Source organism: Alosa pseudoharengus, unplaced genomic scaffold (assembly GCF_046254945.1).
Source record: "Alosa pseudoharengus isolate Yale_2024_CS ecotype anadromous, Long Island Sound unplaced genomic scaffold, YU_APseudo_1.1 YU_APseudo_1.1_scf_19, whole genome shotgun sequence".
Lineage (NCBI taxonomy): Eukaryota > Metazoa > Chordata > Actinopteri > Clupeiformes > Clupeidae > Alosa > Alosa pseudoharengus.
Genome location: NW_027468657.1, coordinates 10,038,077 through 10,062,587, shown reverse-complemented (window position 1 = coordinate 10,062,587; position 24,511 = coordinate 10,038,077). Strand labels below are relative to the sequence as shown.

At 40.7% G+C, this 24,511-nt stretch overlaps 2 protein-coding genes across 7 annotated transcripts; one reads left to right on the top strand and one right to left on the bottom strand.

Moving 5' to 3' along the window:
- The first annotated feature begins 304 nt into the window (after window positions 1-304).
- Window positions 305-9,999, top strand: rnf44 (ring finger protein 44). Of its 6 annotated transcripts, none has more exons than XM_076291651.1 (11): window positions 305-510; window positions 4,800-4,998; window positions 5,581-5,815; window positions 5,954-6,121; window positions 6,880-7,053; window positions 7,556-7,717; window positions 7,840-7,955; window positions 8,201-8,288; window positions 8,414-8,535; window positions 8,635-8,734; window positions 8,846-9,999. In XM_076291651.1, the coding sequence occupies exons 2-11, from the start codon at window positions 4,892-4,894 to the stop codon at window positions 8,906-8,908; spliced, it is 1,335 nt and encodes a 444-aa protein (XP_076147766.1). In that variant the 5' UTR covers window positions 305-510; window positions 4,800-4,891; the 3' UTR covers window positions 8,909-9,999. The 6 variants fall into 6 exon arrangements, with proteins under 6 accessions (XP_076147766.1, XP_076147770.1, XP_076147771.1 ...); XM_076291655.1 differs by having other exon boundaries at window positions 4,775-4,998; XM_076291656.1 differs by having other exon boundaries at window positions 306-510; window positions 5,954-6,073.
- Window positions 10,000-15,990: 5,991 nt separating this feature from the next.
- Window positions 15,991-22,428, bottom strand: faf2 (Fas associated factor family member 2). The gene is made up of 11 exons (XM_076291650.1): window positions 22,347-22,428; window positions 21,097-21,165; window positions 20,858-20,992; window positions 20,653-20,729; window positions 20,063-20,201; window positions 19,675-19,760; window positions 19,482-19,573; window positions 18,872-19,049; window positions 17,569-17,740; window positions 16,840-16,983; window positions 15,991-16,731 (listed from the first exon to the last, which is right to left on the bottom strand). The coding sequence occupies exons 1-11, from the start codon at window positions 22,407-22,409 to the stop codon at window positions 16,549-16,551; spliced, it is 1,338 nt and encodes a 445-aa protein (XP_076147765.1). The 5' UTR covers window positions 22,410-22,428; the 3' UTR covers window positions 15,991-16,548.
- Between the last annotated feature and the right edge of the window lie 2,083 nt (window positions 22,429-24,511).

The following is a 24,511-nucleotide window of genomic DNA, read 5'->3' as shown; positions in this document are numbered from 1 at the left end:
TTTCTCTGCCAGAAAAGATTACTTAAAGCGCATTGTCGGTTAAATACATTTTCTCTCCAAGGTTTTTCTGACCTGTCCACTTTCCAGTGATCTTGATAACCGACACATGACATTGAGGAAATCACTGGGTATCTAGTAATAACGGTTTTACGGTAAAATTGCATGTAATGGAGAGCGCCCTCCCAAACGTTTTGGTAGGGGGTACATTACAAAAATATACAAACTCTGGAACGATATGAGTTGGAATTGTCTATTGTCAGTGTTTACTGTACATTTTATATGTAGGTCACTACTTTCTATGGCACTGTATTGGCTGAAAAAGTTAATATTCACACCGTTTTTCGATGATGCGACGATGTTTGTACCTTTTTCTGCAATAGTGGTGAAATCCACGGAATGTTCCATTTACAGGAACAGCTGAAGATAATGCTGCACCGAATATATGAAAGAGATGTGAAGGATTACAAGGAGAATTAACAGTGAATCAAATGCTTGCAAATTAACAATCAGGTAATTATTTGGACATTTTTGACGTTATGAACGCCGTTTTTTTCTCAGGGTTGTTTTGGACTGCACACTTGGTTTCTCGTTTTCCACGATTGGCGTTTGCTTCTCTGTTTGTCTTTTCCCCCTAGCCTTGAGCCCCTCCTTGTTTTGCTGCTTGCTAACTAGCTATGTTGTAATGTTTACATTCAGGTTAGGGTATGGGAAACGCGCTCTTTTCTGACAGTGCATATAGTTTTTCATTAGGCTACATTGTGTTAATGTCCCTTGTAGACAGAAGGCCTATATGTAGGTAGGCCAAGAAGTAACCACAATTTACAAAAAAAAAAATCTCTTCCGTCTCATCATCAGCGAGAATGCAACAGTATTTTCTCTGCAGTGTGGCAACTGGAAAGGCCTCATTTATGATTTGTAAAACGACCCAAGATTAATAGAATATTTTCATATTGCCGGACAAATGGCAATAGAAGCAGATCTATTCGAACTGGGAAAATGTAATTTGCAGTCATATTTACACTTGGGTTACGGGCCTGGTATAATATTTACAGGGCCTATCTACTCAATATTACCTATGTCTTCATGAACTCATTTTTAAAACCGCAGTCAACATATTTCATTAAGCTTGGGGTTTTCTTGAAATAGCTCAAACAAAAAGCAATAGCTTTTGCACCCAACTATATTTCATTTCCTCTTTAGCAGCTCTTCGTTTTGCTGCAAGTCTTACGTAACAGGGTAGGCTATGTCACATCTTCTCTAATGAGATGAGTTAACAGCCAAATCAGCGAGGGCATGGAATCAGCGCATGTTCGGGAAATGCATCGCCCGTTCTCTGTTGTTCGCGCAGTGTAATCAAAAGTATTTAACAGAATACTTAACCTGAATGCAAGATTTGAACGTTCCCTTTCTATCCTCATGCATTTCCGTGAGCTTCTGAAATAGCACTAAAAATGCCTCTTCGGTCAGAAGTCCAGCGTCTAGGTAAGCCTAGAGACCCACAATCGGTTAGTTTAGTCTTTGCATTTCATAGCCTGTGTTGACAGTCTGATCATTTGCTTTTGCGATTTTGAAAATGGGTTGACCTATTATCCCACATGGCTTCTCAAGTTGTTCTTAGATTTTACTGTGCTCAATGAGATGTTAACTATCTGAGAGAATGTAGCGTAGGTTGTTTCGATGTTTAGGCCTGCTTTATGTGGAACGTGTTACCTGGAAATAGGCTTAGACCAGAATATTACAGCCTGATTCAATGATTTGGGAGCCGAACCCAAGGGTAGGCTACAACACCTGAATTGTAGCGGTGTTTTACAAATCGCGTAGCCTATGTTCCAAGAATTATAGACTTGACGTTTTAGGCCTAGGCTACTGACTGTTGTTTGATCTCTTGAACATAGGCCGTGCTAATGTCCAACCTTATCATGAACTTTTACATTAGGCTATCACTTGAAGAGGAGTTTAGCCATCACAATGTACTGTGGCCTAGCCTACATCTTGCGTTCACATGAGAATAAGTCTATAACATCTTTGATCCATCTAAATTATTTGACACAAACAAACGGGCATTTATGGATATTTGTGGGCGGTAACAGGTAGGATATGCCTATGCCATGCTGTTGAAGGTGCAAACAAACAAACAAGCTGCATCGCCATTGAGATCATATAGAAAGGTAATAATAATGTTTTTTACGTCAATCACTCCTATGACAGTCATAGGCTATTGCTATTGTCTACCCAGAGTAAGGTGCCTGTTTCGAAGTTAACTGATGGTCAAATTAACCAAAACTCCGATATTGTTTGCACCTCCAAGTGGTCTGTGACGTAATCGTGTGTGAAAAAATTATTTTGTAGCCTAGCCTACTTTAATTAGTGACACATCAGTAGGAAATACATAATCAGATAGGCTGGCTAACCATAGACTGCGTAATATGCCAAGGAATGTAACCAACCAAATATCAAGTAAGAGATACAGTAGAATTCCAAAATCGGATACAATCTATCCATCTATGTTTTTATGTCGATTCTGTTTGATTGGTCCTTCGGGGCACTTGCGTAGCGAGTTCAGAGATGAAGGCGTGGTGTTGTCGTAGCCTACTCTATTACCAACAAGACATGAAATGAAACACGCGCTAAGGAATGTTGTGAATTAAATATTTCTTAGAATGTTAAAGCAAACGGAGCAGTTATTTCGTTTACTAAGAAACTTATCTAAAATATGAATTTTGTGCCATTTGGATGGCTCTGCGATAGAGACATTTCGCAAACCATAGCAAGCAAGCCATTGTTTGTGTCTGTTGGACTTCTCCACATCAAGATCAACAAGCAACAGCTATCGTTCACATTCAGGCTTTCGATGAGCTCATAAGTTATCACCTCTACGATTGAAGAAACACAGGAATATCGACTAACGTTAGGTACTATTTAACTAGCAACTAAGTTAACGTTATTCCACGTTAACTTGCTAATGGTAACGAGTAGCTGCTACTCAGACGAGTGGTGGCTACCAAACGGCTAACAATCTAGCTACGGTTAGTTAGCTTAGCGTTAACTAGCTAAGTGTTATCATCACTGTTTTTGTTTGCCTCTTTATTCTGTTTACGGTTTGCACTGATTGGCGTTAACGTTAGCTAAAACGTTAAAAACAAAAGGCTGCGTTTCCAGCGCCTTTGCCACTGTCGCATAACGTTAACCTGCGTGCATGTGCAGTCATGTAAATTAACGTTAACGTCTGCCAGTGCTGGCCTAAGAAAGTGCAGGTAACAATAACGTTAGCGTCAGTTAATTGTAATGTCACTAACGTTACAGTAAGGTTAACGGTACCAACTGACTAGGGTAAATCCTTCAACTTCAACTGTATCCCTCATGATAACATTTAATAACTCGGGGGAATGTGTGCATTTCCTGCTTGCTTAGCAAGATAGAGATCACTGTTTTGTAACGTTAATTCTAGCTTGGTTGACGTCGGCTAGCTTACGCTGACGTTAGAAGTAACGTTGATTTGAACAGTTAACGTTATGGTCATATACTAAATGCAATGCATGTTTGTCATGTGTGTGTCATCATATGTAACGTCAACGTTAGCCATGGTAGCCTGATATGCCAGGATAACTTCCATTGGACAAGAAAGGCATTGTTATCTTAGCCAATGAGCTAAAGTTGTTTGCACTTCATCCATAACGTTACAAGGTAACGTTAGCGATACGGGTGTAAGAGATGACCTTAGAGTTTATTCAACTATTTTTGTGTTTCGTTGATGGTCGAATACTAACGTTTGCTTACTGCTATTGCATATATCATATGTTTAAATAACTTGGAAAGCTTGCTATGCTAATTTGTTCGGTGTTGATAGCCAATTTTAGCCAGATAGCTAAGTCTTTGTTGAAGCTCACACCAGAGCCCGTCTACCGACCAACGTTAATGTTAGCTATTAGAAGCTATCAGGCTAACTTAGCCAACGAGATTACAGCAGCTTAGCCTAGTAGCTTTATGTAATGTTATCTTTATATACACATTAGCCGTTTGATGGACGAAGCGTTTATATCCGTCTGGTTTTCTAAAAGTATTGAGATTTAAGTGTTGAAGTGCAGCTAGATTGGTTATTGGACTCCATTTCATGTCGACTCTTTGTTATTGCTTTGTTTCTCCCTCTGAGCACATGGCTTTCCTTGCTTTGTTGTTAAAGTTGCAGTACTCTCATTCTGCACTGCACAGTCCTTTGTGTTTTGCCAGTGTAGCCGAATAAAAATGTTTTAATTTCTCGTTGTTGAACCAAATAGGCCGACAAATCGTGTTTCGAGATTTTTAATTGTTTTGTTGTGTGAGGGTGATTAGGTGCTCGTTTGGATAGTTTACATAGCTGTGTAGAGAATTTGGGAAATAGGGTGACTTAACAATGGCATACTTCTCTTGTCAAGTGATTGAATCCATTTCTAATGAAAACCTTTAACTGACTTGCAGTATAAGTAAACTTCTTTATTAGGGTAAATAAAGTGGACGGTGACAGAACTCTCGATATTTAATCATCCATCTCATCATAGCTTTCTTATTCAACCATCTCCATGTTAGTTACCCTTGCACGTTACAGCTAAAATAAAGAACAGCTATAAAAACTATTATTTGGATATGTCACTTGCTGCTGCCTAATTTATAGGAGTTGCATGCAACCCTGCAATGTATTGTCAAAAAAAACCTTTTAATGGCATTACATTGTGTGTGACAAAAATGGTGTCAATCAAAATTTGGCGTTTTTGAGAAAGCAATTCAATTGAAGATGTAGGCCAACTGTCTCTTGTTTCTATCAGAGTGAAGACAATCCAAAGCAGCAAGACACAAGTGCCTCCAGCACTGAAGGTCCCCCTCTTCCCGAGTGTGACTCGTCCCCACGACGTCACAAATGCGACCATGGGAAATAGCAGTGAATAGGCGGCCACCACCTGCCCCCTTAAATCAGAGGAGGTTCCTTGGGGAGCCCTGCAACACCCCTGTTCATCTCAGGAGAAGGTGAGTAAGAGCTTTTGTTGAAGCCCACTGAAGATTTTAGCACCTTTAGTGCCTGGGACCCTATAACCCTGTCAGTCTGATGTAAATTTGTAAGATGTAAAGATTTATTATCTTTTACTGTCCTTATTAGTCATGTGGATTTGTTATTTTATCATCCTGCTTATGTTGTAGTGTATGTTGTGTGTGATGTCTTTGGGGCAGCCGTGGCCTACTGGTTAGCGCATCGGACTTGTAACCGGAGGGTTGCCAGTTCGAACCCCGACCAGTAGGCACGGCTGAAGTGCCCTTGAGCAAGGCACCTAACCCCTCACTGCTCCCGAGCGCAGCTGTTGTTGCAGGCAGCTCTCTGCGCCGGGATTAGTGTGTGCTTCACCTCACTGTGTGTTTGAGTATATATACTTATACTTACTTATACTTAAGCTACTGGGACCTTGAATTTCCCCTTGGGGATCAATAAAGCATCTCTTATCTATCTATCTATCTATCTATCTATCTATCTATATCACCCACTCTTAAAGATTTCTGGAATTGCTCTGGTCACAGTCACAGCAACTAAGTCATGTATGTTTTGTCCTGATGTAGCCCTCCATTACGACGACAGTGGGGTCAACGAGATCGGCCTGTCCTGCACGGCTCCCTACACCAGGATGAGAACTTCCACCACTCGCTCTTCTCTCAGCAGCCGCAGCATCAGCAGCAGCAGATTCCTTTAGATGAGTCTAGACAGTACAGCCATACCAGCGCACCGCCACGTATGCTCCACCCTGCCACGCACCCTCCTCAGCAGAGTCCCATCATGGTGGATCTTCACGAGCAGGTAGGAGGCTCTGTGGGAGCCATGGAACTAGGACAAGTCCTTGGGGCACGGTCTCCGCTACTCTGCGCAGGGGGTCAAGGTCATGTTGGTTGGGTTCATTTTGTTGAAATGGTATTTTCTGTATCTCTCCTCTTCAAGATGCACCAAGGATCAGTCCCAATATCTTACACAGTTACCACGGTGACGACCCACGGTTTTCCTATCCACACCGGGCAACCTATCCCAGGGTGCAACACTCAGCAGCTCCCAGCATGCTCGGTAATGTTCAGCGGACAGCTCTCTCTGCTCTGCTGCCTTCCTCCTCCTGTGAGTTTGAAAAGGAAGAGCTGGATTGTCAGCGAAGTTTGTGTAGTGTACACCTTATGACCCCATACCACTCCAGCTTTATTCTGTGTCAGTGTTTTTGTTGTAGACAACCATCAAGCCTTCCCCTCTCTGTTGTGTTTTCTTTTGTAATGCAGATTAGATGTCATTTTGCACTCACCTCAGCTTCAGTTAAAGCCATTAAACTGCTTCTGTTCAGGTTCCTCCCATTAGGAGTATGTAGACACTTGTTAGCCGCAATAGCTCAGACATTTAGCCAAAGTTCACTTGTAGCATCTAATTGAAATGGTCCAGGTCGTGTATGCACTGAGAATGTGACGCTTAGGAGAGACTGACGGAAGAGTATTATGTCAAAATGGTACACAAGTCGTGTTGTCTGCTTGAGCCATTGCATTTGTGCTGTCAACATATCCACTCCCTGTGTCATGTTTGTGTTAGTACATGATCAAACTGTTGACGGTGTGTAGAATGTAATTTATGTGCTCATACAAGTAAGCATTTGCTAAAGTTAATGATCTGTAACTTTCACTTGTAGGGCTTATTGGTGAGATGCCACCTTAATATTTCTAAACAAAGGAAACTGTTTAAAATGTTGTGGTCTAGTTGGTTCCAGACTAAATTGAAACAAAACTGTAAAATGTCAAAAGATGCTGACATGACCCAAGTAGCCTAAATAATGCTCTACAATTAATAATTTATGTTTATTGTTTGTATTTCTGTGTGTTTTATGTTTTCTACAGCTAATCCAAGCATGTACAATGCAGCATTTGCCAGTGTCTTACCAAGCCTTCCCGCCACTCATCTCCAGTGAGCATTTTATACTGCATCCCTCTCCACCTGTGCCCCCACACCAGCCACCACACCTTGCTCCTCTGAGCCAGTTTGTTCCCTTGCAGCCTCAGCATCCGCGCATGGTGAGTGTCTGTACGACCAGACTATTTTTTTTTTTTGTTGGGCGGACATAACTTCGGTTTTACGTTGAAGTCAAGGAAAGGTTTGATTTGAAGATTTCCTACTAAATTATTCCGGTGATTGACCAATGAGCCAATGATAAAGTTTGTCAAATCGGCAGTTCAGATTGTATGATGTTTGTTTTATATGATTTGATAAGGCTCCCTAAGCAGACTTTATATTGTATGGTTCCTCAAACATATTTTTATACACACACACACATACAATTGTTGTCACAATGTTAGGCTAATGCTTATGTGTCTAAATGAAGTCTAGCTTGTAGACTTAAATGCCCTCTGATTGTTTTCTTGTACCCATGGGGTATAGTGGTAGCATAGGTCTGTGGCTGTCTCCAGCCTTCAAACCTTTGGTTGGTTTTGGTGGTTGGGATGTCGCATGCAATAAATCTATACCCTTCTTGAGGTCTGTTTTTGGCTACGAGCTAAAATATGTCTTCTTGCATAGCCTCTGCAGAGGGTAGAAAATGAAGTTGACCTAAGAGGGGACCAGCACCCCATGGGGACTTTCTCCTATCCTTCTGCACATCATCCACCAGCAATGCCTCCCTCAATGCCCCTGCAGTACCTTCCTCAAGAGCCACTTCACCAGGAACTGCCCTTTGGAGTGGTAAGCGACCCAGAACCCTCTCCAGTTCTCAGACTGGATTATTTTAGTCAGACTGTTATTGGTTATTGTGGCATTTAATGTATTCTGGTTACATTGTGTGTCTCTGCTCTGGTTTGCTGTAGCCATATCCCCATGTCCTGCCAAGGCGTGTCAATGGACAGAGATACAGGTTACAGCAGCCTTTGCCCCCGCCCCCTCCACCGCCCCCCTACTACCCTGGATTCTTACCTTATTTCCTGTAAGTGCCATCCTATCCGTTCAGTTCACACTAACTTTTCATGGACAGAATTTTGTATTTATTTTGTCCAGATGTTTAGCCAGTGTTGGTTCTGTGTGTATTTTAGGTTTTGGGAATGCTTAATGCGTAAATGCTCTATTTAATGTGAAACATTAGAAGATGGGCAGTTTATGAAATGGTCAGAAAGTTCCTGTTGCTAGCTTCATGGGATTGGAAAGGTGGTTGAGGTGATGTGTGTTTTGCAGCTCAATGCTTCCAGTGCCTCCAACTGCAGTGGGCCCAGCCATAAGTCTTGACCTGGATGTGGATGATGTAGAGATGGAGAACTATGAGGTAATTTAGAAGATTTTAAATTTTTACCTGTCTGACCTTTTAATGAAAAAAAAACGTAGATGATGGTTCTTATATTTTTGAGGTGGTCTATCACATTGTAAAAATGAAATTTGAATTCTTCTCAGGCATTGCTCAATTTGGCCGAGAGACTTGGCGAGGCCAAACCGCGAGGACTCACTAAAGCCGACATAGAACAGCTTCCGTCCTACCGGTTCAATCCCGAGAACCACCAATCTGAACAAACTCTGTAAGCACTGCTCTATGATGCATGATGATGTTCTGCTTCCTGTTTGTTGATGACCAATATTAACATTGGTATGTTTATATTATTTGCTCCCCACAACAGGTGTGTTGTATGCTTTAGCGATTTTGAGTCAAGGCAGCTACTCCGAGTACTACCCTGTAACCACGAGTTTCATGCTAAGTGTGTGGACAAATGGTTAAAGGTAAGTTCCTCTGCTCTTTTGTCCATGTTGTCTTTGTTAGTCTCTCATGCATGGCTTGTCGTTATCGTAGGGTTGAATATTGGTAAATGTGTCCGTCCCTGTATGTTGCAGACCAATCGCACGTGTCCAATCTGTCGAGCCGACGCCTCGGAGGCTCACCGGGACGTCGATTGAGCCAGCTCCAAGTCCTGCATTGGGGAAACAGCACAAAAAAAAAACACAGGACGAAGAAGAACAAAAAAAACAACAAAATGACAACACAACTGGAGCCTGTGACTGGGGATGACCTGCCACCTAACCTGTGCTCTCCAGCCAAACTGATACCAACATCCCTCCCCCTCCCCCACCTCAACCAATAAGCAATCTTGGATTTTGTATGGAACGTGTTTGACCTCTGCTGTGCATCGTCGTGTGAGTTTCATCAACGCTACTGCCTACTATAGCCACCAATAGTTATGGAATTTAATCTCTCTCCTTTCCAAGTTCCCTTTTTTCTTTTCTGCCCTCGTATTTTGCAGATTCCAAAGATTTAACATGTATGTGATGAGTTGCCATTTTTCTTATTTTCTATTTTCTTTTGTTAATGGAATGTTCTCTAGTTATTCTGGCTTTTCTTCACATAAGGCGCTACTATAAGGTCAGCAGCGAGAGGCAGTTATAAGACTGGGATGAGGGGATGGTTGGATATGCAGATAGTGCAATCAGGCGAACAGAGAAGGCCTAAACAGTTGGTTGGTTGAAGTTACTGGGCCATTCCACTGGTTCAAAAGAAACCGTTTGACCACCATAGATGCATGTTTGTGTAGGTGATGGGCAAAGTGACTTGTTAAATAATGTACGTTTTTTGCAATAATGTATCGACAATTTCAATATCGCTATCCAATTTTTAGTTTTAAAACTTTATTTTCACCTGCGAATGCTATTGTGAAAGTATGACTTGCAGTGGTTAAACGTTCAGAATCTTTTAACGCCTGATGTACAAGGAGAAAAAAAAGAAGAAAAAAAAACGATCCAACGCAAAATATGACTTCAAACGATGGACATGCACCTGGTTGGAAACCCTAACCCTCCCCCCTCCCCAACATTTTCCACTTGCTCACATGGACCTGAAAAGGGTTTAGGAGCCTCCCCTTATGCAGGGGGAGGCATTTGGGGTTGGGTGGGGAGGGTGGCGCGAGGTTGTTGCGGGACAATGAAATGGAGTGTTTTAACCATCGCTGCTCTGGCATCGGGCACACCCCGTCTGGCACAGACTCACGGCGTGAGGGGTGGGTGGGGGGCGGGGGGGTGGGTGGGGGGGGCTGCCTGCCTCTTACCATTGCTCATCTGGCCTCACTGCACAAGCCACCACACCATGCCCCCACGCCCTCCATGTTCAGCCCACGCCCTCCAGGGTCAAAAAGCGAATGGTACAACATGGTGCGCCCTTCTCCCAAAACACCCACAAGCTGTCACTTCAGAAAAAAAAAAAGAAAGCAAAAGAAAAGAGAGGGGCCCTAGACAGCCTGGAGAGAATGCCTGGAAGAGGATTTTGCATGGACTCCTTTTTAGACTAGCAATATTTTAATCGAGAAATTTCCAACACATGCTAACAATTAGACACCAGTAAACAAAGAGGAAGAAGTAATCAAACTAAAAAAGAGAGAAAAAAAGACATGCTATCTTAAAGCAGAGGGGCCCTTGAGTCTTGGATGGCATATATTTTGTCATTTGATTGCACCTCTGCATTTGTGGTAGAGCTGGGGAAAGAGAAAAGAAGCGTCAAAGTAACACCTGACATTCAAAGCTGACACTGGAGAGGTCGACGCCCTTTTGCAGAAAGCAATATGTGCAGTGAGTGTTTGAATGGGACATTTTCTTCCTGTTTGTGGAAGACCAGGCTTTTTCCTTGTTTTGAGCCAAATATTCAATATACTCAAGATTTCAGCTCTGCCTTCTTACGACCTTGACAAGCACAAACCTATTACTAATCTTAAAAAAAAATATATACTTTGTCAGTTCCACTTGTTTTAAGAGTATACAGTTTTTAAATGGTGTTATTTATTGGTTTTAACTTAGATAACATTTGAAGGACAAGGTCAGAGTACTAACATGGTATGTGTATGTGTGTGTTATATTTTGGCAACGCTGTCAGGTCTCAGGCCATGTTAATGGTGTAAAGTGATGTAAAAGGTAAAAAAAAAAGCATTGTATGCATAGCTTCAGTGTGAAAGGTTTAAAAGTTATCGTCTTGTTTTGAAGACAAAAGAATGTTTTAAAATACCCTGTTAATGTAATTGACACTTCTCCTGCGTGCCAGTTGACTGTCGTAGTTTCCATGATCAGGAAGGGATTTAAACGGCATCCTTCAAGTTGGGTCTTACAAGTAATGCACTGTAATGTGTTCAATTCACTCTACTTAAACTTCCAAAATGGTATCCGATTGTGGGGGATATGAAATGGGAGGGGGGTGGGGGTTCTTTCCGAAATTGGTCTGTGGTTACAGAACTAATATTCCTACCCGTGAAAAGCACTGAGTAGCAGATAGAGCCCATATGATGGGGGACATGAGTTTTTTTTTTTATTTTATTTTATTTTTTTTTTCCTTTTTTTCCTTTTTTTGGGAGGTTGGGGGGGAGACAAGGACCTCTTGCCATGTTTTAAAACGTTTCTGGTAAATGTGTGCCAGCTAAAGAAAACAATATTAAAAAGAAGCCATTGTAATGAGTTTAACCCAGTTTTGATTACTTAATCTGATATATATATATATATATATATATATATATATACACACACACACATACATGTTCACTGGCATATATTTTAAGTTTAAAAGAGAAATCACTCAGGGCCTCTCGGTAACGAAGAATAAGGAAAACACATTAAAATGGGAATGATGCCATGGGGATGTATTTGAATTTTGTTGGTTGTTTTCCTCAGGCCATATGTATTTTTAATGTAATCAACAACTAATACTTAATTTTTGCTGGTAGTAGTGGATATTACACCATATAAAGTCAGGCATGCTAGAGAAAAAAAAGAAAAGGAGATATAATGTAGAGAAAGAAGAGGTATTGCGTCACTGCAACCAATCATCAGTGTATGTTACTCCAAACCTGTTATACATTTCCTTTCCATGTTCTTGTACTTGAACGACACACATAGCGGTTGTGCTCCCATGTTTGTGCAGCTGTGCACACTATCCTACCTAAACCACTTCCAAGAAATATTCTAAAGGTGTTTGCATGATTTAAGAAAATTACAAAAAAAAAAACCTAGAACAAGTGTGTATTTTCAGTGGAAGATATCTAGAAATGGGGCGGGGACGTATTTAATTGTGCACCATATGCATGCATGTCTGACCAGGTCCCCATCGGTTTTTGCTAGCTCTAGTTGGCTTTGGGTTAATCGGGGTTGGGGACTATCTGCTCAGCTAATTACTGCCATGCATTGTACTGCACACATTTGTAATAGAACTGAATGACTACAAGATTTTATTGCGCTAATTCTTTGTTACCAAAAAAACATAAAAGAGAAAAAAAGATTTAAAAAAAAGAGAGAAGAAAAACAAGAACAGCGGGAGGGGAAAATAGAAATGGAGCTCTTCAGATTCTGGGGGATAGAGCTGGTTTGAACACATGGTTTCCTCCGTACCACATTTATGCTTACGTTTGTTGCCTCAGTGACTGAAATACACGCCTGAAAACTAGATAATCGAAAGCCATATAGTGACAAGGTGCTAGATGTTCTATTTTAGGTATGTTGCTACTTTCACTTAAGGGAATGCAATAGTCTACCATGAAGCTGATGTACTCCAAGCAGCATGCTGTGTCAACCCCACCCTTAAAAATGGTCACCTGAGGGTCAAAAAAATGGTGTGTGGGGGGGGTTCCTGTTACCTTACTGGTTTTTTTCTTTGTTCTTTTTTGTTTGTTTCCTTTTGTTATTAGTATTGTCTTTTATTATGCATCTCTCTGTTGTCAGTGCAACCTATGTAAAGGTGTCCTTATTAGAAGAAGGAGAAAAAACATCAACAACTCTTAACTGCCCAGGTGATCAGATCAAGTACATCTGCCTTAAAAATGATCAAGTTATGTATTGTCTGGGTGTCAGGCTTCCACCAAACTTGTTTGAGAGCAACTACTATTGCTACTACTGCTACTATTAAAAGAAAAGAAAAATAAATAGCAAAAAGGTCTGTTGCCCTTACCTATTGTAATGTTCAAACCCTATTGTTACACTTTAAGAAATGGAATTCAAACAAACTTGACCACTACAGTTTAAGGGATCTCCTTTGTTTCTGCTGTTTATGCTTAACATTGTCTTTGTTTTTAATGTCCCACTCCTTTTGGCTTTGTTTTCTTCACAAATCCCAAATTCCCTTAAGTACTCACCAAAATCATTTTAACGATATACAAAATATCAAAAGGGTAAAAAAAATAGAATCTTGTAGTCTTTCTGTGATCCAATTAATTAATTATCTCACAGCTTTTGTGGTGCAAAATTGTGTTCCAATAAGCAGCTGACATATTATTTAGGATTTGTGATTTATTGATTGCTCAGTAGATGCCACTGATTGTTTACCAATGATTTTGCTGTGGTGGGATAGTGGATTGTTTACTGTTCTTATACTCCCCCTGGCCTCTAGGGGTCCTCGCCTGAACTCCAGACTACCCACCCGCCAACCAGGCCAGGGGCATGTGTTCTGTGTTAGGAAGATATTTTGCTTTGGTACTTGCACATTTACAGTTACCTCATTTTTGCCATGTTTGTATTTGGAAGAAAAAAAAAATAAAAAAGCTAATATATATATTATATATAGGAAAATGGTTCTTAATGCTATAATTTTTTCATTCCATTGGAATCATATTGTTTGTAGCATTTAACATATAACTAGTTATAGTGTATTATATATACATCTGTATACTGATTGAAATTTTTAAGATTTGTACTTTTTTTAAATGAAAGTTGCTAGTTCTGCTTTACCGAGTAGTGCAATCATATTTTTTTTAATTGTTGTGGCTGATTTGAGAGGGTTGTTCACTAATAAATGTATGATGTATACCAGTACAACAATGATTACTCCTGTCTTTCTAGACCATTACTCAATAGAAATGCGTTTTTATATTTTGTGTTTTTGTTTCTTTTCTTTTCTTGTGTGTGTGCATGTGTGTGTGTGTGTGTGTGTGCGTTTTTCCTTTTTTCCCATGAGCTGTTGGGGTGTCAGACCAACCTTGCTCAGCTCTTCATCCTTTGGACAGCATTTACTCAGTATCACGGTTCAACTTGTGCATCACTGTGAGCTATACAACTCTTAACGCGGAAATACAATCAGGATAGTTGAAATGTTGAGCAAAGGAGATTTGACCACTGGAGCTTGGCCGTATTACCTTACACTGTGTTAACGCCTAGTGCACGGCTCAGTAACGAGGTGCATTAAAGCCTACGTAGTATTTTAGACTGACTGGTCTTGCTTCATTTCCTTTGGTGCAGTCGTTTTTGTGATGCCTTTGCCCGTCTGCTTTTATGCCACCTTGAGTGCATCCTTTTGCGCCTTGCAAGACAAAGTAATAGTGATCGTTAACAAATGTGAGTATCCAAAACCAGCTTTTTTTGTTTTTGTTTTCTTACATGCTCAATAGGTATCAGTGACGTGGTGAATGAGTTGCTGTGAATTTTAGAATCGTTCCTTTCCTGTCAATATACTATTGGGAAATTTATGGATTCCACATAATTGAAGTGTTGACTACTGTGTGGCAGTCGCAAATAAATTACACATTGTAAAAAAAAAGTGAAATCTCTGAATATTTTCTGATATTTTTAAGATCTTGCGGGCCCCAAAGTTGTATGTCCACATTGCAATATAGAAATAAGCAGATGGTGTGTATGATATGGAGGCTTCAGTGCCATCTACTGGGTAAGACCTGAAAAAGAGTTTCTTACATGCACATTTGGTTCTGCTGACTATCCTGGTTGTGCAGTTCTTTAGCATCCCTGCCTGTCTTACAGAATGCCAAAGCATTGTAGCAATGAGCACACCAGATCTGAGTAAGTCAAAGCAAAGGATGTGCCATGACACAAACCATCTCCAAAAAATTAAGGAAATTCATTTCACTTGAACATCTGCTGGGTGCCTTTCCTACATTCTAAAGTCAAGACTGCACTTAGAACTGGTCTCACAGCTGACTGGCCAATCTGAAGGGGCTTTCAACAAAGCATTTGTTTTTGTTGTTAAACAGGCTTGATTGTTGATTGGCTGCTGTGGGAAATCCCCCACCGATTACACAATGAATTTTTCAAATAAAGTTCAGTAATTTAGTAAACAATCCAGAACTTATGCAGCTGTGTTAGAAAAATAGTTTCCCTGAACATGTTTTCTCTGTTCATAAAAGAAACCAACCATGATACCATCACTAATAGTTGTATGCCAGAAGGGTCGGGAAAGATACTTTAGGATATTTTTTTTATTATGTTTGTGTCAAAGTCACTCAGTTCTGTAGAACCTATCAGTGTAGCTTACCCTCAACTCAAAGATTTCAAAGGGAAAACAAAGATTTTACCAGTAGAAAGCAGTCAAATTAAGCCAAACTGGACAATAATCTCTGATAATAAGTCCTGTGTTGGCCATCAGGCAGCTAACACACTTGTGCCAAGAAGTAAACGTTTTCATGAATCCCAAGGGATAGTGTAGTTTGCTTAAACTCAAGCTAAGGTTCAACCGTTCAAAACATAACGGGTATTTTAGGCAGACATAAAATTGATGTATAATTCTGAACAGTGAAAATCTTGTCCAATATTCCTGCAACTTTTCATTTCAGGTTTTTATGAATGTCATGTTGTGGCATGGCAAAATAGTCAAAGATGTGGCATTGAACTGTACTGAGAAATGCCCTCATTATTCAGATTTTCTTTCCGTTTCATAACATTATGTGAAATAATACATCTGCCGTTCTAAAACAAAATCGTGGACAATGCTTCAACCTTGAGTGCCAAATTGTCATTCATATTTCCGTAATTTATGGGGAAGGATGGTTATCTCAGCCATCACACCCCTATACTGTACTAAGTATTAAGATAGGATAAAACTAATAACCCTATAATACATATTTTAACTCATCATTTAGCATAGTAGTTACATTTTATTCTTTTTTCCCCCAACATACCTACAAAAATACTAAAACCGGCATGGCTTCAAGGTTAGCTGTGCCCAACGGCAGGATGAAATGTAAACGTTACCAAAAGCTTGGACAGCAATATTATCAAACTCAAACCACCACAACATTTTAAAATGTTTAATTTATATAGTTGGAAAATTACATCTTTACATGACCGGCCCATTCAGATGGTAGAAGGGCAAAATAGGCATCTATGAATTACCACAGGCACACTATGGGCACACTTGTACTATACTATATAGACAGGGGCACATGTAAAAGCTGTGTCCCTAGTTTTTGATCTCAGTCAGTTAAGAGGTGCAAGTAGCCCATTAGTTTTTCAACCCCTCAAACTGCTTTTGGTCGTTTCGTACATTATATGGTCAACTTTGCATTTTTTTAAAAAAAAAGTTAAAGTATAGTGAATTTCAGGCGTGTTCTTAAATATCTTGGTATTGTATTTACAGGGCAGTTCACGTTGCTCTCCTTCAACAAAAACCAAATCAGTCTGAGTCGGGTATTGGGAGGAGGGACAGTGGGCCAGGGGCTTGAAATATTTTCCAGAGGTTAATTTTAGTGATCCCTTGTGCACAATGGTCATTCGACAAAATAAAATACAAAAGAAAAAAAAAGAAAACAACAAAAAAAGCTTTTTCACGAGCCAGGGAGATAAGCTAGATGTCAATCGTCCGTGAGGTCTTGCACAAAAAGGACTTCTGACCGACTGAGGCCGGCCTCCTTGAGTGTGGGGGGGTTGGGCTGCTCCTCGGTGGGTAGGCAGGGAAGGACTCGGCGGGGGAAGTTTGTAACTATTTGGAATTTCTCCGGGCTTTCTTTCAAAGAAAACAGGAAGTCGTGTATTACCTAATGACGAAGTGGAGAGAAGCAAAAAAATATGATTAATCTGATAATACCGAAAGCATGACATCACAAAAAATGCGGATTTCGAGTGGCTTCATTACTGGTGGTTACCGTTAGTGACTGGCTGAAGAGGAACCTCCTCTCTACCCGCGTGTCATTGGGGAGTTTGAACACTATTTTAACACTGTCAGGGTCGTCCAGGGCAGGCTCTGGGGGGAGACATTCAGACTTGCGCTCCTTCTCCTCCTGGAGTGTCTACAGAAGGCAAGCAGGCAACATCTTTAATCATTTGAAGGGGTTCATTAACACACACATGCTCCCACGCACGCACGCACACACAAGCTCTGTCAAAAGGTCTGCAACACAGCTAACTGCACAGGTCAGGAAAGTTTTGACTTTGACTGAAAACACCCTTTTTCAGATTCTGAAGGATGTCCATGAGGTAAAAACAAGAGATATTATTGGCCTCCAGAAATGACACCCCTGCTGGATAATCCCACAAATATAATTGAGGGTTTTAAGTGTCCCGTTATCTCTAATTTTGCAACATTCCCTTGACATCCTAGAATATCCTAGAATATTATCCTGAAAAAGGAAATCTAAAATATACAGAGCAAAGTAATATTTTCAAGAGAATACAGAGCAAAGTAATCTTTTCAGTAATAATTCTTCTAATTCTTTTCAGTAATAATAACCTTCATTTCTGAAGACCTGTAAGCCTTTTGTTTTATTTTTTTTTAGAAAGTAATAAATCAGAGAGCAGTATATTTGCCCATTAAATTGGAACACGGCTTGATAAATCAGAACAAAATGAAGTGTTATGCGGTTGGCCTCCCTCACCCGTCTCCTCCTCTCCTCTGCCAGCACGCCCTGGCGAACCTTCTCCTCCTCCTGCCTCTTCTGCTCCTGCTCCTCTCTCTTCTTGCGGTCCTTCTCCTGGTCTGCTCGGAGCGAAGCCAGGTAGGCCTCGTCCTGCTGCTGCCGTAAGACCTGTGTCTGGTTCCTCTCTTCCCTGAAAACACACACACACACACACACACACACACACACACACACACACACACACACACACACACACACACACACACACACACACACACACACACACACACACACACACACACACACACACACACACACACACACACACACGCACACAGAGTGAACCACATTCCTATGCATAACACATGCTAGGCAACATGAACAAACATCTGTCCTTATCTGTAACCACACTATGGGGTCATGTGATGCTAAAACATTCCTCGCAAGTGGTCAGTGCAAGATGAGTGACCGTGTGCTTAAACTTCACTGAGATTACAGCAGTGAAAGCAATTGACCTGTCGCTAAGCTCCGCCCCCCATTGTTACCGTGTGAAAACTCGGACAAACAAACCAGACTTGATTAGAAATACATTGTGGACAATGGCAGCTGACAGTATATGAAAGCAGGCTTTTTTTCTGGACGTTTTGGTCAATAAAATATTTACTTTCCTCCAGAAGCTATCAAAAGGGACTTAATTATGGTATTATATGGATGAGTGTATTCAAAACTTTAGAATACATACAAGGTGACAAGCAGTTGTGGCGAGTAGCCGTGCAAATCACCGTGCAAAAACCACTAACGTTAACGCTAGCTAGCTAGCTAGTGGAAGATTGATACTAAGATATGTTAGGTTACGTTAATATTTGATGTAGTAAGAATATAGTAGTTGGTTAATGAGTATTTTCATCTTGGGAACCTGTGCCCACGTTGTTGGCTAAGTAGCTAGCCTACATTACGTCGAGCTGTTGCAAACGCGAGAGACATCCTGTAGGCTACTGTTGATGAAAATATACCCCGTTTTCTAGCCTCTCGGGGTACCGGCTATCAGTATTACACGTCTCCCATGCAAAACGTTTGACCACGGTTATTCGTCTGGGTTTTTTGAGTTTATAAACTCCATAAATAACCATTATTTGTCATTTTATGCCTCCTCCCTGTTGTTTCCTATGGAGTTGTCCAAGCTGATGTCCGAGTCCCGTTGAGGCTGGACTGTCATTGGCTCATCAGTGTTCTAAGGGTGGCGCTTAGCGACAGGTCAATTCATTGCGGATGGCTTTCGGATCCAGATATGGTTGAGTGCACAACTGATAGCCGTGCTCACCTCTCCAGGCGTTCGGACATCAGGTAGGTCTGGTTGGCCTCCATGATGAAGTTGAGCTGGTTGATGAGGTCCTCTGGTTGGATGAGCCCCTCTAGCCGGCCCACCACGGTCATCTTCCTATCCTTAAGCATGATCATGGCCAGAAAGGGGTAGGTGTTCTCTCGCAAGGCCTGGGACACTGATGAGCGCACACACACACACACACACACACACACACAGGAAGAGAGGTTTACTCTTAATCATCTACACTGATCCACACCACAGTTATTCCCTTCTGAAGCTCATTTCCTTATAGTATGCTACTGTAGGTGCAGTAGGTAGTTTCCATTAATTAAAAATTCTATTGCGTTTAGGTTTTTTGATATTTTCAATCTTTCTATACTGGCAACAAATATATGGTCTTTCTAATAAATATCATTATTATAAGGCAAAACAAAACCCACTAACTACACCTCTGTGAATGACAAATTCCAAAGGGTGTGTACAGAGTCAAATAATCATCTCATTGCAAAGTAGCAATAGATAAATATACAGACCTGAAACACATACATATATTATCTCATCTGACAAACTCTTTAACTTCTGAGTAATAATGAAGTTACATAGTCACCTCTGTAGCCCTCCGGCTTGTTGGTGGAACACGCCCAAAAAAGCATCCTCGTATTAATGAATGTCAGGACCTCTTCCGTGCATAACGTGGAACTGTATGGACAAGGAGGTAGAATTAACTAAGTACTTGTACATTAGCGTTCAATGACACGGCCCAATGAGGCCAAAATCTACGAGTATGGTGGAAGACCTACCGACAAAACTCATCGGTGTCCTGGTGCTCTTCTCCGTGTAAGTATACTAGCAAGTAACGTAGCTCCCGTTTCGCATCATTCAGTGCCTAAACAGGACAGACCACGAGAGAAACAAACTCTTAGCGCTAACCTCTAATAGACCAAATGTCCACAATAGTGTGTGCACATGACATTGTTAGAGCACAGTAGAATTTTTTTTTGTTTGATTTGAGACTTGCCTGAAAAAGGAAATTGACACGTATTTTAGGTATAAAGAAAACTGACATATTTTAAAAACGTATTTCATGCCAAACAGCTTTAACCTACTTGCAAAAGCATATCATTACACGTTCAGCACCACTGCCAACCACTTAAACCACAAATTAATACAAAATCCAGGACAATTTACCTGGCTGTATGTTCCTTGATAAAAGACAGGATGTGATCGGCCATACTTCTCTTCAAAACTATGAATAAATGAGACCACATCTCCTACTGGGTCTGTAACTCTTCCTCTGGGGTCCGGTCTGATAAAGCGCAGGGCGAACCTGGGAGAAATCACATTAGATGTTCAGCAAACAGTTATTGTGTGCACATCCCACCTTTTGGCAGGTGCAGGACAAAATAAAACGTACTCAATTGAAAAAAGTCCGCAACTCTGCTTTTGACTCCCATATATGTAATGCACAACAGGCAACGTTTCGACCCTGCTGGGTCTTCTTCAGGCAAAATGGGTCGAAACGTTGCCTGGTGTGCATTAAATATATGGGAGTCAAAAGCAGTGTTGCGGACATTATATTTTTTCAATTGAGAAATCACATTAGAGTAATTTAGTGTCATTAAAGCAATCCCAGCTTATTCATAATTATGTGGTGAAGAAATGAGGCATACTAGGATTGTCCTTTATTTTTGGAAAGAGGTCACAATCGAGGATAAAAAATACACTATAAATAGACAGTACATTAAGGAGAACATTATGTGAAGCAGTTCGAGGTTTACCTGAATATGTCCAGAAGAGTGTAATATGTAAACCTGAATGGAAGCATTATTAAGTAGTAACTCCATCCTAACAGGCCCTGCAATAATAAAAAGACAAAAAAAGACAGTCAAAAGCAAATCTCCTCTTCTAACCTTCCATTTGAAAATGAGCCATATTGCCAGAATGTGTACAATTAACGCAGAAAACAAAACGCAAGATACTTACTCTGGGCTGTGGCCTTGATACAATATAGCTATACACTCTGTGGTCAGCTGTATTGACCTGTAAAGGTCTAGAGGGAGGGGGGTTGAATACGCTGGGAACTCCTTCCTGCTCATTCAGTCTGTCCTGCACGGCTGCCTGAAACACAATACCCATCCATGGTTACCTTCAGCTCATTTCTTGGGCACATCTCTTGAAACGACCCAGACACGCCACAGCTAGTCACAGGCAGCTGTTCTCACCTCGATATTCCAATTGTGCTGTTCTAACGTGCGTCGACATTGGTCCATAGACTCCAGGCCCGTGAGGTCCTGTTAGAGAAAAGCAGACGTTTTGGCAGATGTGTTCACTACAAGAGACCATTGAGCGAAGGTGCCTGCAGTGTGAATGACTTGATAATCTGCTTGTTCGCCAACTTCAGGGTGTTAACAGCTCAGAGCTCATATCTTACCAGCTATCGAGCCCTATGTTAATGTTATTTGATAATATTGACGTCTTGGCTGGCTACCGTTCAGCATTTAACTGTCGTTGTTAACTGTAGCCTAGTTCTACACCGTTAGGTTACCCCACTCAAGCAAGTAGGCTACCTTAACCCATGCAATGACTTGCATCTTGCATTGACGTGTCACACATTACACTTACGTGAGCTTTGCTGTCATATGATGTGTGACCTGAACCAAAATTTGACATAACGTTAGCAATTTAATCATTGACATGGGAAACATCACCTAATGACAGTTGGGGACCAAGCTAACGTTAACTGTTTGAGCCAAAGTAGGGAGGCCTGGTTCTTTTTAGCTAGCCTCGGCTGTACGGACTAGCCTTTCAAGTAACGTTAACAGTTAACGTTACCAAAATGTTTCCTATTACGATAAACTGTCATTGGCTACCAAGACAGGGAACAAGACACATTGTAGACTAACTAAGCCATCACACGATCAGGGATTGATTCTTCAAAATATATTTTCGCGAGTACAACAAAAAGATGGGTGCTGTAATGATGTTTCGTATGGATGGCATGAGTTTTGTTTATTTTATCTCCTTTCCCAATTACACTAGCTAAATAACAAGCTAGCAGTCGCCACCGTTAACGTAGCCTGTTTATCACGAGCTAGGTCCAGTGGCCTGCTGGCTTGTCATTTTCTAAAATCAACAGTAAGTTACTCTGAGTTGCTGAAATAGCTGCTATGCATTCAGGGAAACGGTGGTTCTGACACTCGTAGCTAGCCAGAAAGCGATCTAGATCATATGCTAAATACCATATGAAGGCAACTAACGTTAGCTTTCAGGAGTAACCACCTAGTTTGGTGGTTCAGGTTAGCGGAGCAAAAGCTAGTTGGCTAACTAGCTATGTCTGTTGGTCGAAGTAAACTCGCTCACTTCTTCTCGCAGCTGGCTTATGAGATGAACAACCAATATATCAACTTCAAAGACAGACACGGACATACAGCCCAGGAGTCAGAATAATCGCTAAAACATGTCTCCACCATACCTGAAACTGAAGGAGTTTTTCAGTCTGCGCCTGGGATAATTCCTGCTCCTCTGGCGCCGCCATCTTACCTTACCAATCCCCAACAAAACGTACTGATGTAGTCGAATGAGTTTTACAGTCACAATGAAAATTGTTTTGTGCTGCCATCTATCATGTTGGAGTAAAACAACAGGTTTGATGGTCATTTTGGTTCTGGGTGATGCATAAAATTCCGCGTTAGTGCATTATACTTTTAAAAATACAAAATATGTTGCACAGCAGACAGTTATGTCCTCCCTGGCTTTAGATGGCCTACCCACCAGTTCTTATGATTATGCATGAAATGACAACATTTATGTTTAAAATTGTACATGGTATGTTTACAAATCAAATTAATACTTCTACTACTAGCCTACTACTAATAATAATACATAAATAAATTACATGTAATTTAATTGTAATAAATTGCAATTTAAGTGTAATAAATTGCATGTGCACTGTTTTTTTTAGGACAGACATAAACATTGTACTAGCTCAAACTGCCCACAAGAGGTGGGTGAGATCAACATGGCTTAAACAAACTCAGGGGTCCTACAACAAAGCTCCCTCCCCAACAAATTAACTCCAGTTAAAATGAATTTGCAGCACATTTATGAGGACTTTGTTCACTCTTTCTCTCCTTTCTTTCCCTGCCTTCTTCAGAAGGCTCCTTTGCCTCTCCTAACTCTCTTTAGGATAAAATGTTTCTCCTGTCTTATTTTTTACACAATCAGTCTAAATAATAAGTCCACGAGTTGGTATTATTGCATAAAAGGTTGCTGGGCTGGTTTAATGGAAATATATATTTCCATCATTGCATTTAAGATATACAAAGTGAGATATGTGTAAATTACGTGAGTCTGACAGTCAGTGCTGACTACAACACAATCATTGCTGAATGCTGAGTTAAAAACATTTCTCCTCAGTCAGTCTGATTCGGCCATCTTCAGGTAGCTCTGGATCATTCTTCTCATACATCAGCCTTGTTTCTCTTGATCTAATAGGTAGCCTAAGTCTAACAAGACATCACCTTTACAAGAGACCTGACCTTGGTTGACTTTACCTCAGCTCTTACACAAGAGACAGAATCTCCATGGCTACCACTGTGCCTTTAGTACAATTTCCAACTCCTGATGTAAACATACCAATACCAAAACATATTTCAATGCAGGGTATGTAGCTTGGCTGATGCAGGATGGTACAAATGACAATAACAAATTTGAGGTTATGGGATCAGGTCCACAAACCATGACAATGTTCTAGAAGAGAAAACATATAAGCAACAGAAATTAGGTGAAAATGTGTGCACCAGTGGGGCTGCTTCCCTCTGGTGGTCAATGTGGGGTATGGCAATATGAAAACTAAAATATAGCAGGAGTCATCACATATGCATGCAGACAGACAGACAGACAGACACACAGACACAGACACACACACACACACACACACACACACACACACACACACACACACACACACACACACACACACACACACACAGTTAATCTGTAAAACGTAAAACCCATTCTCCAAGTGATTAGGATACATTTGCAAAGCACAGTTGAACAAGTGGTACAGAAAAAGATGGACTGACTCTTAAAATGCTGTCAGATGCTGAAACATTACAATTCAAATTCAAACATTCAAATTATTATGAAAAAAGATCAGTGAGTACAAACATATAGCAAAGGATCTCTAAAACCAGAACACATACCACACTTTATCTCAGGGAGACATGAGCAGAAGCAGCCACAAGAGCAAAATGCTGGTAAAAACAGAAAACTGAAGAGGCAGGAACTCATGCCATTTAAGGCCTGTCTGTTCTTAGTTTTATCTGAATGAGCACTGAGGCTTGTTTTCATGCAGATGTTTATTCTACTACTTAGTCTTGGTAAGTAAACACTATAATCATACGGTAAGACTTTAGTTTACGAGGTCCTTGTTCCAATGTATCTACATAACAAAGTAGGGTACAGTGTAACAACCTAACAATATGTCATATATCACATACTGTTGTCCATACATAATGTATTTTTGTGTACCTACAGATCATTAGTACAGGTATAATACTAATAATTGTGCTTGTTACAATACTTTGCCAAAGTGGCCTCTAGGGTTAGGGCACTTTTTACATGTGTGCTAATGAT